The following is a 12,610-nucleotide window of genomic DNA, read 5'->3' as shown; positions in this document are numbered from 1 at the left end:
AGTGCTGGGATTATGGCATGCACCATGGTGCCCGGCCCAAAAGCTATTTTCAATACTCACCTACCTTAAAGGAAATAATATATTAATGAATAATTACCTAAAAGTCATACAGCATGAGATGATGTCAAGTTTCCTTTGGCTTTAGCTAGAATGTATACCTTTTCCGATAATGCTGATTAGTAGATGACAGCTGCTTTCTTTGATAGTGATATGTCTGGTTGTTATAAATATATACATTTATTTATTTCTGCTTAATATAAGAGTGATTTAATTTAGAGTTCCTGTTTTGTTAAGCAACAACTCTTTGGTCTGTACTTTGGAAGAGTAACCAAGTAATGCTTGGAAATCCAAGTTGGAACATAGTTTCATTTTACAACATGATTAATGTTAAATGTTAATGCTAAAACTCACTAATTTCAGGAAGTTTTCATTAGGACAGATGGGGTGGGATAAGGAACAGTCTTTGAGCTTCTACTTGTTTGAGATACTATGCTGGGTGTTCCTACACTGCCTCATTTTCTTTTCTTTCTTTCTTTTTTTTTTTTTTTTTAATGAGACAGGGTCACCACACACTGTCACCTGGGCTGGAGTGCAGTGGCACGATCATGACTCACTGCAGCCTCGACTTCCCAGGCTCAGGTGATTCTCCTACCTCAGCCTCCCGAGTAGCTGGGACTACAGGCATGTGCCACCACACCCAGCTAATTTTTGTATTTTTTTGTAGAGATGGGGTTTTGCCATGTTGCCCAGGCTGGGCTCCAACCCCTGGGCTCAAGCGATCCTCCTGCCTTGGCCTTCCCAAGTGCTGGAATTATAGATGTGAGCCACCACACCCAGCCCCTCCTGTCTAACCTAAACTTTTTACACTTTGACCAACTCCCCATTCCTTGCCCCTTCCTCCCCAGCCTCTGGTAATCATCATTCTACTCTGTACTTCTGTGAGTTCAACTATTTTAGATTGCACATGTAAATGAGATCATACAGTTTGTGCCTGGATTGTTTTTTTTTTCTTTTTTTTTTTTTTGAGACAGAGTCTCCCTTTGTTGCCCAGGCTGGAGTGCACTGGCGCAATCTTGGCTCACTTAAGCCTGTGCCTCCCAGGTTCGAGCAATTCTCCTGCGTCAGCCTCCCGAGTACCTGGGACTACAGGCATGTGCCACCATGCCCGGCTAATTTTTGTATTTTTAGTAGAGATGGGGTTTCACCATGTTGGCCAGGCTGGTCTTGAGTTCCTGGCCTCAAATGATCCTACCGCCTTGGCCTCCCAAAGTGCTGGGATTACAGGCGTGAGCCACCGTGCCTGGCCCTTTCATCTTTTCTAATATATGCATTCAATGTTGTAAATTTCCTTCTAAGTACTGCTTTCATTGCAATGGACAAATTTTGATAAGCTGTATTTTCATTTTCATTTAGTTGAATTAAAAAAATTATCTTGAGCTTTCTTCTTTGACCCATGCATTATTTCAAAGTGTGTTGATTAATCTCCAAATATTTGGGAGTTTTTCAGCTTTCTGTTATTGATTTCTAGTTTAATTCCATTGTGGTCTAAGAACTGAAACATTGTATGGTTTCTATTCTTTTAAGTGTGTTAAGGTGTGTTTTATGGCCCAGAATATGGTCTGTCTCGGTGAATGTTCCATGTGAGCTTGAGAAGAATGTGTATTCTGCTCTTGTTGGATGAAGTAGTCTCTAGATGTCAGTTATAGCCAACTGATGATGTTGAGTTCAACTATGTCCTCGCCGATTTTCTGCCTGCTAGATCTGTCCATTTCTGATAGAGGGTTGTTGAAGTCTCCTACTATAATAGTGGATTTATCTATTTCTTTTTTAGTTCTATTGGTTTCTGCCTCACATATTTTGATGCTCTCTTGTTAGGCATATACACATAAAGGATTGTCATATCTTTTTTGAGTATTGACCCCTTTATCATTATGTAATGCCCAGCTTTATCCCTGATAACTTTCCTTGCTCTCAAGTCTGCTCTGTCTGAAATTAGTATAGCTATTCCTGCTTTTTTTTGATTAGTATTAGCATGGACTTTCTCCATCCCTTTACTTGTAGTTTATATGTGTCTTTATATTTAAAGTTTTTTTTTTTTTTTTTTTTTGTAGCCAACATACAATTGGTTTTTTTTTTTTTTTTGAGACAGAGTCTCGCTCTGTCACCCAGGCCGGAGTGCAGTGAGTGGCGCGTTCTTGGCTCACTGCAACCTCCACCTCCCATGTTCAAGTGATTCTTCTGTCTCAGCCTCCCAAGTAGCTGTGACTACAGGCGCACATCACCACATCTGGCTAAGTTTTGTATTTTTAGTAGAGCTGGGGTTTCACCATGTTGGCCAGGCTGGTCTCGGACTCCTGACCTCAGGTGATCCACCGGCCTTGGCCTCCCAAAGTGCTGGGATTACAGGCACCCAGCCTAAAGTAATTCTTGATATAGTTGGATTAATAACTACTGTATTTATTACTGTTTTCTGTTTGCCCTTGTTTTTTGTTCTTATTTTTGTTTTCTACATTTTCTGCCCTTTGTGGTTTTAATTGACCATTTAATATGATTCAGTTTTCTCTCCTTTGTAAGCATATTATTCTTTTTTTTTCCACTTTTTTTTAGCGGTTGCCCTAAAATTTGCGATATACATTTACAACGAATCTAAGTCTGCTTTTAAGTAACAGGACCATTCTTTTCTTATTTTATTTTATTTATTTATTATTTTTTTTCGAGACGGAGTCTCTCTGTCACCCAGGCTGGAGTGCAGTGGCGTGATCTTGGCTCACTGCAAACTCCGCCTCCCGGGTTCACATCATTCTCCTGCCTCAGCCTCCAGAGTAGCTGGGACTACAGGCGCCCGCCACCATGCCCGGCTGATTTTTTGTATTTTTTAGTAGAGACGGGGTTTCACCGTTTTAGCTAGGATGGTCTTGAACTCCTGACCTCGTGATCCCCCCACCTCGGCCTCCCAAAGTGCTGGGATTACAGGCATGAGCTACCGTGCCTGGCCATTTTTTTTTTTTTTTTGAGACCGAGTCTTGCTCTTTCGCCAGGCTGGAGTGCAGTGGCATGATCTCGGCTCATTGCAACCTCCGCCTCCCGGGTTCAAGTGCTCCTCCTGCCTCAGCCTCCCAAGTAGCTGGGACTACAGGTGCATGCCACCATGCCTAGCTAATTTTTGTATTTTTAGTAGAGACGGGGTTTCACCATGTTGGCCAGGATGGTCTCGATCTCTTGACCTCATGATCTGCCTCGGCCTCCCAAAGTGCTGGGATTACAGGCATGAGCCACCATGCCCAGCCAATGGGATCATTCTTTTAAAAATACTTTTCTTTTTCCCATTGGATTACCTTGTTTCCTGAGTTGAAAATCAATTGACCAAATATTTGTGGGTCTATTTCCGGACTGCCTAGCCTGTTTCCATTGATCTAATTTGTATATCCTATGCCAGTGTCACACAGTTTTGAATACCATTGCTTTATACTATGTCTTGAAATAAGATGATGTAAATTCTCCATCTTTGTTCTTTTTGAAGATTGTTTTAGCTATTCTAATCTTCTCCATTTTCAAAAACATAAATTTTAGAATCAGCATATTTCTCCGAAGACCCTATGAGGATTTTGATGATCAGTTTGTTGGTTCTGCAGATTAATTTGGGGAGAATTGACATCTTAAGAATATTGAGTCTTCCAACTTGTGAATATGGTGATTTATTTAGGTTTTCTTCAAGTATGTATTTTCGATCATCTGTATACGTATTTTCACTCCTTCCAGGATTACAAAAATAACTTATTCAGCCAATGGAAGCAATTGCTACCAGCTGAGTTAAGCATTCAGCTATGGGTTAGATATTTGAGAGAACATGGGAACCTGGTTATATCTTCTGTGTGTGACCCATCCCTCAGTTTATTGGACTGAATTCATTTGTATAGTAATAAGACTATTTATTTATTTATTTTTTTGAGGCAGGGTCTCACTCTGACTCCCAGGGTGGAGTACAGTGGCACAATCACAGCTTACTGCAGCCTGGATTTCCCGGGCTCAGGTGATTTTCCCACCTCAGCCTCCTGAATAGCTGAGACTACAGGCATGTACCACCACACCTGGCTAATTTTTAAATTTTTTGTAGAGATAGAGTTTCGCCATGTTGCCCAGGCTGGTCTCGAACCCCTGGGCTCAAGTGATCCACCCACCTCGGCTTCCCAAAGTGCTGGGATTACAGGCATGAGCCACTGCACCCAGCCTAATAAGACTCATTTTAATGTAATTCACAGGTTTTTGCTCTTTGATGAGAGTCGGTAAGTACCTTCACTTACTACCTGGATTACAGTGCTTTATCATCTGTGTGGATTCAACACCCTGTATATATTTTACTTTCTTGTCTGTTTCTTTAGCCACTGGGCTATAGTCTTTAATTGATCAGTGTCTCTGATGCTGAGTGTCCCAGGCTGATCTTGAACTGCTGGGCTCAAGAAATCCACATGCCTTGGCCTCCCAAAGTGCTAAGATTACAGGCATGAGCCACTGCACCCAGCCTATGAATGTATTCTTCATAGGTTTACTTTAAGTGCCAGATTACCTTCAGTTATACACATCATCGTGTTCTTATTACAGGCACATGGAGTAATGGCGGGATAGATAGCCTTTTGCCATATTAGGTTTATCCATGTACATTTTTTTTTATAGCACTTATATTGTGTTTTGTTCATATGCTTATTTCTGACTAGACTGGGGTCTTGGAGGCCAAGGACAGCCTGTTATTTATCTTTGCTGCAGAATGTCTGGCATATTGAGGACATGCAGGAAAAGTTTGAATTAATGAATTACAGCTCAAAATACACAAGGCTTCTAACAAATAATTCTTGTTAGACTTGACTCTTGCATTTCTTACAGGTTTTCCCAACACGGTCATAATTCTTGTACCTCTTGGCAACATGATGTAGCAGAAGTGGGCTTCCTGGAATAGGCCTCAGTTTGAATCCTAACTTTGCTAACCTACCAACTGTTCTTTTTTACTCAATTAATTTTAAAAATTGAGTCAAAATTTGCATACCATAAAACTCACCCTTTTAAGGTATACAATTCAATGATTTTTAGTATTTTCACAACAAGGCGTATAACCATCACCACTATCTAATTCTAGGACACTTTCATTATCCCACAAAGGAAACTTCATACCCATATTCATGCCCCTTAGCAGTCACTCCTCAATTCCTTCTTCCTCCATTCCCAGGCAACTAGGCATATACAAATCTTATCATTTTTGTTTAAGGGAAACAGATTAAATTGATCTGGCCTTATAACTGACTTCTTATCCTTCAGAAATCTAATATGCTAAAAGGAGGCGTTAATTGGTTTTTCTCCTTGTAGGAAACACCACCAAATAGGGATACCATGGGACGAACAGTGAATGAAGGTAAGATTTACTTGTTAAAGGTAATAATGTTTTTAGTTACTCATTTGGAATGAATATCTTCTGGTATACTGAACTTTTGAAATAAAGCCTTTAAAAAATAAATTTATAGGAGATGCTAGGTGCTTAGAATTTGAATTTTAGAACTGAATATATTAAAGGTCATTGTCTTTCCTTGCTAGTTATATAAATGAGAAAACTGAAACTTAGAGAGGTTAAGGTCATACAACAGTTTGTGACAAAGCCAAGATTAGAATCCAAAGAGTGATTAAAAAATGTTTCATCCTGTTTTGCTCTATGAGAAGTCTGCTCACTATTCCATGAATATGCCACACTCATTTGCAGTCAGCTTTGTGTTGTATCTTCCTTCCCATAATACATTCTTTACATATTGGCCTTCCTACATCCTGTTTCTCCTTCAAGCGCTGTATCTCTCATGACTTTTCCTCTGGCTGAATGCTGAGTACTAGATGCTGTTCTCTAATTTTAAGTGTATCAGTTTAATGTAGTCTCTTAACTAGATTCTTAGCTTCTCTAGAAGCTAAGCATGGCTTTACAGTTTTACTTTGTTTTCTATTAGAAAAACCTTTCTGTAGAACTATTTAGTAAATACAAATTTGTACTTTCTTTGTACAGATTCAAGTTTGGCTTTTTGGTGAGAGAGGAGAGGATAAGTGACTTCATAAGTGGTGTTGTGTATTTCTCACAGGAGACTCCTAATATCTAGTTATCTCTCTCTGTCTTTTTTTAAATTTTTATTTTTATTTTTTTTGAGACAGGGTTTTGCTCTGTTGCCCAGGCTGGAGGGCAGTGGCACGATCATGGCTCATTGCAATCTCTGCCTCCTGGGCTTAAGTGATCCTCTTGCCTTAGCCTCCTGAGAGGCTGGGGCCACAGACGTGAGCTACCACGCCTGGCTAATTTTTTGTATTTTTAGTAGAGACAGGGTTTTGCCATGTTGGCCAGGCTGCTTTCGAACTCCTGACCTCAAGTGATCTTCCCGCCTTGGCCTCTCAGAGTGCTGGGATTACAGGCGTGAACCAACGTGCCTGGCCTTTTTTTAAAAAATATTTTTTTACAGAGATGAAATTACTCAGACTGGAGTGCAGTGGCGTAATCATAGCTTACTGTAACCCCAAACTCCTGGGCTCAAGTGATCCTCCTGCCTTGGCCTCCCAAGCAGGTGAGGCTGCAGATGTGTGCCACCACACCTGGCTAATTTTTTAAAAAAATTTTTGTGGAGACTGGGTCTTGCTGTGTTGCTCAGGTTGGCCTCAAACTCCTGGCCTCAAGTGATCCTCCCTCCTTGGCCTCCCAAAGTGGTGGGATTACAGGTGTGAGCTGTCACATCCAAGCTAGTTATCTCTTTTTGTGATGTGAAAATCACAAAAAGTCATGGATGGCTATTGCCTGGATCCATTCATTTATTAGTAGTTGTAAAATGAAGGTATTCTATCATTCTTTATTGGCCAAAAAATTTCTATATAGAGAAACTACCTTTCTTCAACCACTCAGTTGAAATCATTTAAACAGAAAGCAGCTCATATATCCCTCTCAAGTGTTCACACATCTTGAAGAGTCACTCAGTCATAACTAGTAAGTATATCTGTTACATTGAATGGTATCATTCTTAGATCCTTCTTTAAGAAGTTTGTCACTTGACAATTAGAACATCGGTAAGGGTAAAATAGCAACACAAGTATGTTTAAATCCATGAGTTCATAATGATAATAAAAAGCAAAATAAATAAAACTTACTGGTCATCTGTGGAGAATGCTAGAGATCCAGCTCATCACTTTGAAAACTAGAAATACAGGAAAATAATAAAGTGCTGATTGTGATTTCTCTGTGTGATCCGTGCCTTAAGGTAACTGAATGGTTGAAGCATGGAAGCTTCTCTCTATAGAAGTTTTCTGGCTAATAAAGAATGATAGAATTAGAATACCTTCATTTTGCAACCATTAATAAACGAAAGGATCTAGGCAATAGCCATCCACGACTGTTCACATCATGAAAAGAGAGATAACTAGATATTAGGAGCCTCCTGTGAGAAATACACAACACCACCTATGAAGTTATCTTATCCTCTCCTCTCCCACCAAAAAGCCAATCTTAAATCTGACCAAACTCTTTTGGATTGAAATATGAATGCCAATTTAAGGAAAATACAAGAACCAGAGGAACCGAACTCTGTGGGGAGGTAGTCAGCAAAATCCAGACTGGAAAACTTGAAAGGACCAACTAACTGGTATTGTCAGCAAAAAAATTGTAAAGGGGAAGAATAAAAATGAGAAGAAAGGAGGAAGACACCTGTAGATCAAAAGAGATGTAAGAGACATATCAACCATTGCTATGTGTGTGGACTTATTTGGGTTCTGAATCAAGCATACACACTAAAAATAGTTAAGACAATTGGGGAACACTGGTTATTTGATGATTTTAAGGAATTATATTTAATTTTTTTAGATATAATAAAAGTATTATGCTTAAGTTTTTAAAAATGAGTCCTTTTAGAGATACATACTATAATACATGTGGATGAAATGATACATCTTAGATTTGGTGAGGTTACCAGGTCCAGTGTTATTTGAGCTCTTTAGCTTAGCACCATGAAAATCTCTGCCCAGTCCATTGAATTACAGTGTATTGTAGCTTCCCTGTTACGTTTTGAACTCTCAAAAGCATCCGTTTTATTTCTAGGACATGTTAATTTAAACATTGTAAAGATCAGCTCATTTTTATTTATTGATGCACTGATTTTTTTTTTTTTTTTTTTTTTGAGACGGAGTCTCGCTCTGTCACCCAGGCTGGAGTGCAATGGCACGATCTCGGCTCACTGCAACCTCTGCCTCCCGGGTTCAAGTGATTCTCTTGTCTCAGCTGCCCGAGTAGCTGGGATTACAGGTGCCCGCCACCATGCCTGGCTAATTTTTTCTATTTTTAGGAGAGACAGGGTTTTGCATGTTGGCCTGGCTGGTCTCAAACTCGTGACCTCATGTGATCTGCCTGCCTTGGCCTCCTCAAGTGCTGAAATTACAGGCGTGAGTCACCACGCCTGGCCTGATGCATTGATTTAACAAATACTTGAGAGTGTTGCGATGCCAGGTCCTGTTTTAGGCACTTGAGGATACCACAGTGAATGAGATAGACAATAAAATAAATAAATCTCTGCCCTTTTGGAGATTTCATTTGAGTAGAGTGAGACAATAAATGAGCAGATTATAAAATGCATAGTACATTAGAAAATGGTAAGTCCTACGTAGAAAATGAAGATATTATAAAACTAAAATTGGCTATTTAAAGTTTTTTAATTTATATTTTTCTGAGTGCTCTTTCAAGCTGTTGCTGTGGCCTCCCAGTATTGCTATTTTCTTTTTTTATTAGATTCCATGGATGTCAAGAAGGAGAATCAAGAGAAAACTCCTCAGTCAAGTACGTCTTCTGTACAAAGGGGTAGGTTTTAAAGTAATTTAATACAGCATAGTTTTCTTCCTCACTAGTGTTAAAATTAACTTTAAGTGCAAATTTTCTTATTGTTTTGATTTCTTATTGTACAGTCTGTATACTGTAAACTTCTGTAAATACAAAATCTAATAAGAAAGGTCAAAAATTGTATTTTATTTTGAAAATTTTACTTTGGTTTTACTTAGAGACAAGTTGACATGGATTAAGTAAAAGGGTAACTTTGTATATTTCAGTGCAAATTTTCCTAAATTATAGGTATCTAGTTATTAATTGCCATGTATTACCAATTTAAAATAATTTGGTTATTAGCAAAAACCCTTCTAACGTTATAGTCAATGTGAAAGCTTTTTTTTCATGGTCAGAAGACAGTTCAGTGGTTAAGAGCTTATAGGCATTGTGGTGAGTCCGACAGACGTGTTCTGGAATTCTGTCCTCACTCCTTACTGGCCATGGTGACCTTGGGCACATTACTCAACAGCTCTTAGACTTTTTTTCTTCTTCTTTCTTTGAGACAGAGTCTCGCTGTGTCACCCAGGCTGGAGTGCAGTGGTGTGATCTTGGCTCACTGCAACCTCCACCTTCCGGGTTCAAGTGATTTTTGTGCCTCAGCCTCCCGAGTAGCTGGGACTACAGGCGTGCACCACCACGCCTGGCTAGTTTTTGTATTTTTAGTAGAGATGGGGTTTCACTGTGCTGGCTAGGCTGGTCTCAAACCTCTGACCTCAGGTGATCCACTTGCCTCAACCTCCCAAAATGCTGGGATTACAGGCGTGAGCCACCGTGCCCGGCTCTTTTTTCTTCTTTATAACACAGGGATAATGATAGTACTTATCTCATGGCACTACTGGAAATAAATAGAGGAAATGAATTTAAAGCACCTAATATAATGCCTAGGCATATAGTAAGTGTTCAGTAATTGTTAACTTTATTAATTCATGTTCCTTATTATGAACAGTACATGTATAATATTGCATCAGAGACACTCAGGAGTTGTAATAGAATCTGATGCATTGGCTTGCTCTTAAATGAGAAAATAAGTCATATGTACACAAAAGGCATTAAAAAATAACATAGCAAACTATTGTTTTACCAGACATTTCCAGAGATTTCTTGCCCCTTGTGTTTCTGTTGTATCTGCCCTGCCAGCCCCAGTGCAGAGCAGTTCACCCTATGACTTTCTGTTCCTACTTGAAGATTGCCTATAGAGGTAATCCCCACGGAATTGTTGTTCTCTCACTGTAGCTGGGCCCTCAGTGCTCCCTTAACTTTCTTTCCCGTGGCCTTATTTGTTCTTCAACTCTTCCCTGGGACCCCCAGATCCTCTGAGGAAATGGAGGCCATTGAATTAGACTGTTCTTTATCCCTACAAACTCCTCTCCATCTGTTTTTAAAAATATAACAGCTTTACTGAGTTATAATTCAAATATCATATAATTCACCTATTTAGAGTGCACAATTCAATGGTTTTCAGTATGTTCACAGAGTTGTGCAACCACCACCACAGTCAATTTTAGAACATTTTTATCCCCCTAAAAAGAAATCCTGTACCCATTAACAGTACTCCCCATTTCTTCCTAGTGCCTCCTGTCTCCCCCAGCTCTAGGCAAACACAGGTCTACTTTCTGCCTCTATAGATTTTCCCATTCTAGACATTTAATTTAAAAAATAGATTACTTAAGTTGATAGCCATCTGCAGATACTTCTCAGGCCTGGGCCCTAACATCCTATTTTAGAAATCAGTGAGTGACTACCAGAAGGTAAGCTCCAAGAGAGCCAGGGTTTTAATCTGTTTTATTAACTGATGCATCTGCAGTACCTAGGACAGTGCCTGGCACATGCTGATGACCTGCTATGGGAATCCAGTTACGAACAATATAGACATGATTCCTGCCCTCTTTTATTGACTGACTGATTGAGACAAAGTTTTACTCTGTCACACAGGCCAGAGTGCAGTGGCATGATCATGGCTCATTGCAGCTTTGACCTTCTGGGCTCAAGTGATCCTCTCACTTCAGCCTCCCGAGTATGTGGGACCACAGGCGTGCACTACCATGCCTGGCAATTTTTAACAATTTTTTGTAGAGACGGGGTCTCCCTGTGTTTCTCAGGCTGGTATTGAACTCCTGGGCTCAAGCGATCTGCCCGCCTCAGCCTCCCAAAGTGCTGGTATTACAGGTGTGAGCCACTGCACCCAGCCTCTTACCCTCTTTGAGCTTAGTGGGCAAGATAGAAATTAACAGATGCCTAATTATAGTTGTGATAAATGCTGTGAATTAGTGGATGCTGATCATTCAGCTGAGAAACTTCTATCTCTAGGTATTTTGCCCATCTTCACATAGCAAGGGATCCCAAGGATAGCACTGGTGGAAGACATGATTCTGATTTACTCTAGAGAAGACCAGGGGAGCTCATATGGGTTATATTCAGTACAAAAAGATGTTGGAGCTAATGTGTAGACTAGAATAGAGTACAAGTAAAACAAGAAGAGACCATGGGCACATGTGAATAACAATCAGATCACAAGGAGATATATATATAAAATCATATCAGTTCCCAGGCCTCTCTTCTGAGATAGAATACTGCCCCCATCCCCAGTCTGTCAATGAAGACGTGATGCAGAGGCAGACTGGGACCTCAGGCTTAACTAAGACTTTCTGACTATTTTGGCTTCTGGTTGGGAATTCTAATGGTGGTATTGACGTAGATGTGTCAAGTCTAAATTAGTAAAGCCTGGAGCTTTGTGTGTTTCCCCTATGTTATGAGCATGTGGGCAGCCAAGATGAACAGTTTTATCAAGATGATTAAGAATTCTGCCTTATGGAAAAAGGGGAAAAGAAAACAAACAAAAACCAACGAACCTGAGGCTCCAAATGGCAAATGCTGCATATGGTCATTAACCAGTAATTTGATAGAAAATTATATTGTAGAGCACTAGTATAAAGGATTTGCTAGCTCAGATTGTAGCCCATTCAGACACAAATGGTAATAGAATATTTTAAAAATTTGTGTTATGGAGGTGAATTAAGTATTTTCTAATATTACTGAAAAATTTTACAAATGTCATTGGTTTATGGAAGAGTGTTAGTTCTTTGGGTATTCATTTCCTGCTTGTTATTTCTGACTTACACTATTTTCCTCCAGGGTGTCAGCTTCTTAATGACATCCATCCATCCCAACTAAATGTTTTGTTTTGTTCTTTTTTTTTTTTTGAGACGGAGTCTCCCTCTGGTTGCCCAGGCTGGAGTGCAGTGGCGCGATCTTGGCTCACTGCAACCTTCGCCTCCACCTTCCGGGTTCAAGCGATTCTCCTGCCTCAGCCTCCCAAGTAGCTGGGAGGCACCCACCACGATGCCCAGCAATTTTTTTTTTTTAGTAGAAACGGGGTTTCGCCATGTTGGCCAGGCTGGTCTGGAACTCCTGACCTCAGGTGATCTGCCCACCTCGCCTCCCAAGTGCTGGGATTACAGGAGTGAGCCACTGCGCCTCGCCCGTTTTGTTCTTTTTTAATGCTCTCCAAGATCATATGGTAGTAGAGCTTCACTTAGAATCTGTAGTGCTAGGGGGCAATCACTGAAACATCTGGTCTGTTTAGTTTTGAAGCCGTGGATTTCGGTTTTCACTTTTGATAAAGCTATTCAGTATTAATAAATTTAAGCACAACTATGACTTCTAGTTTTATAACATGCCATTTATTGAGTGACTTACATATATGCTACTTTATTTAGCTCTCAACATATCTAGTACCAT

The 12,610-nt window shown here is 40.0% G+C and overlaps 1 protein-coding gene across 2 annotated transcripts in view; it reads left to right on the top strand.

Moving 5' to 3' along the window:
* SCML2 (Scm polycomb group protein like 2) overlaps positions 1–12,610 on the top strand; it is a 115,211-nt gene that overhangs the window by 15,025 nt on the left and 87,576 nt on the right. For both annotated transcript variants that reach the window (XM_055376682.2, XM_019018813.3), the window contains exons 2-3: positions 5,356–5,401; positions 8,783–8,851. In XM_055376682.2, coding sequence (XP_055232657.1) covers positions 5,380–5,401; positions 8,783–8,851 — 91 coding nt within the window. In that variant the 5' untranslated portion in view covers positions 5,356–5,379. The remainder of the gene's footprint in view (positions 1–5,355; positions 5,402–8,782; positions 8,852–12,610) is intronic.

The sequence above is a fragment of the Gorilla gorilla genome, chromosome X (assembly GCF_029281585.2).
Source record: "Gorilla gorilla gorilla isolate KB3781 chromosome X, NHGRI_mGorGor1-v2.1_pri, whole genome shotgun sequence".
NCBI classification, from domain to species: Eukaryota; Metazoa; Chordata; class Mammalia; order Primates; family Hominidae; genus Gorilla; species Gorilla gorilla.
Note: the sequence above shows the minus strand (reverse complement) of the source record. Positions and strands in the feature narration are given on the sequence as shown.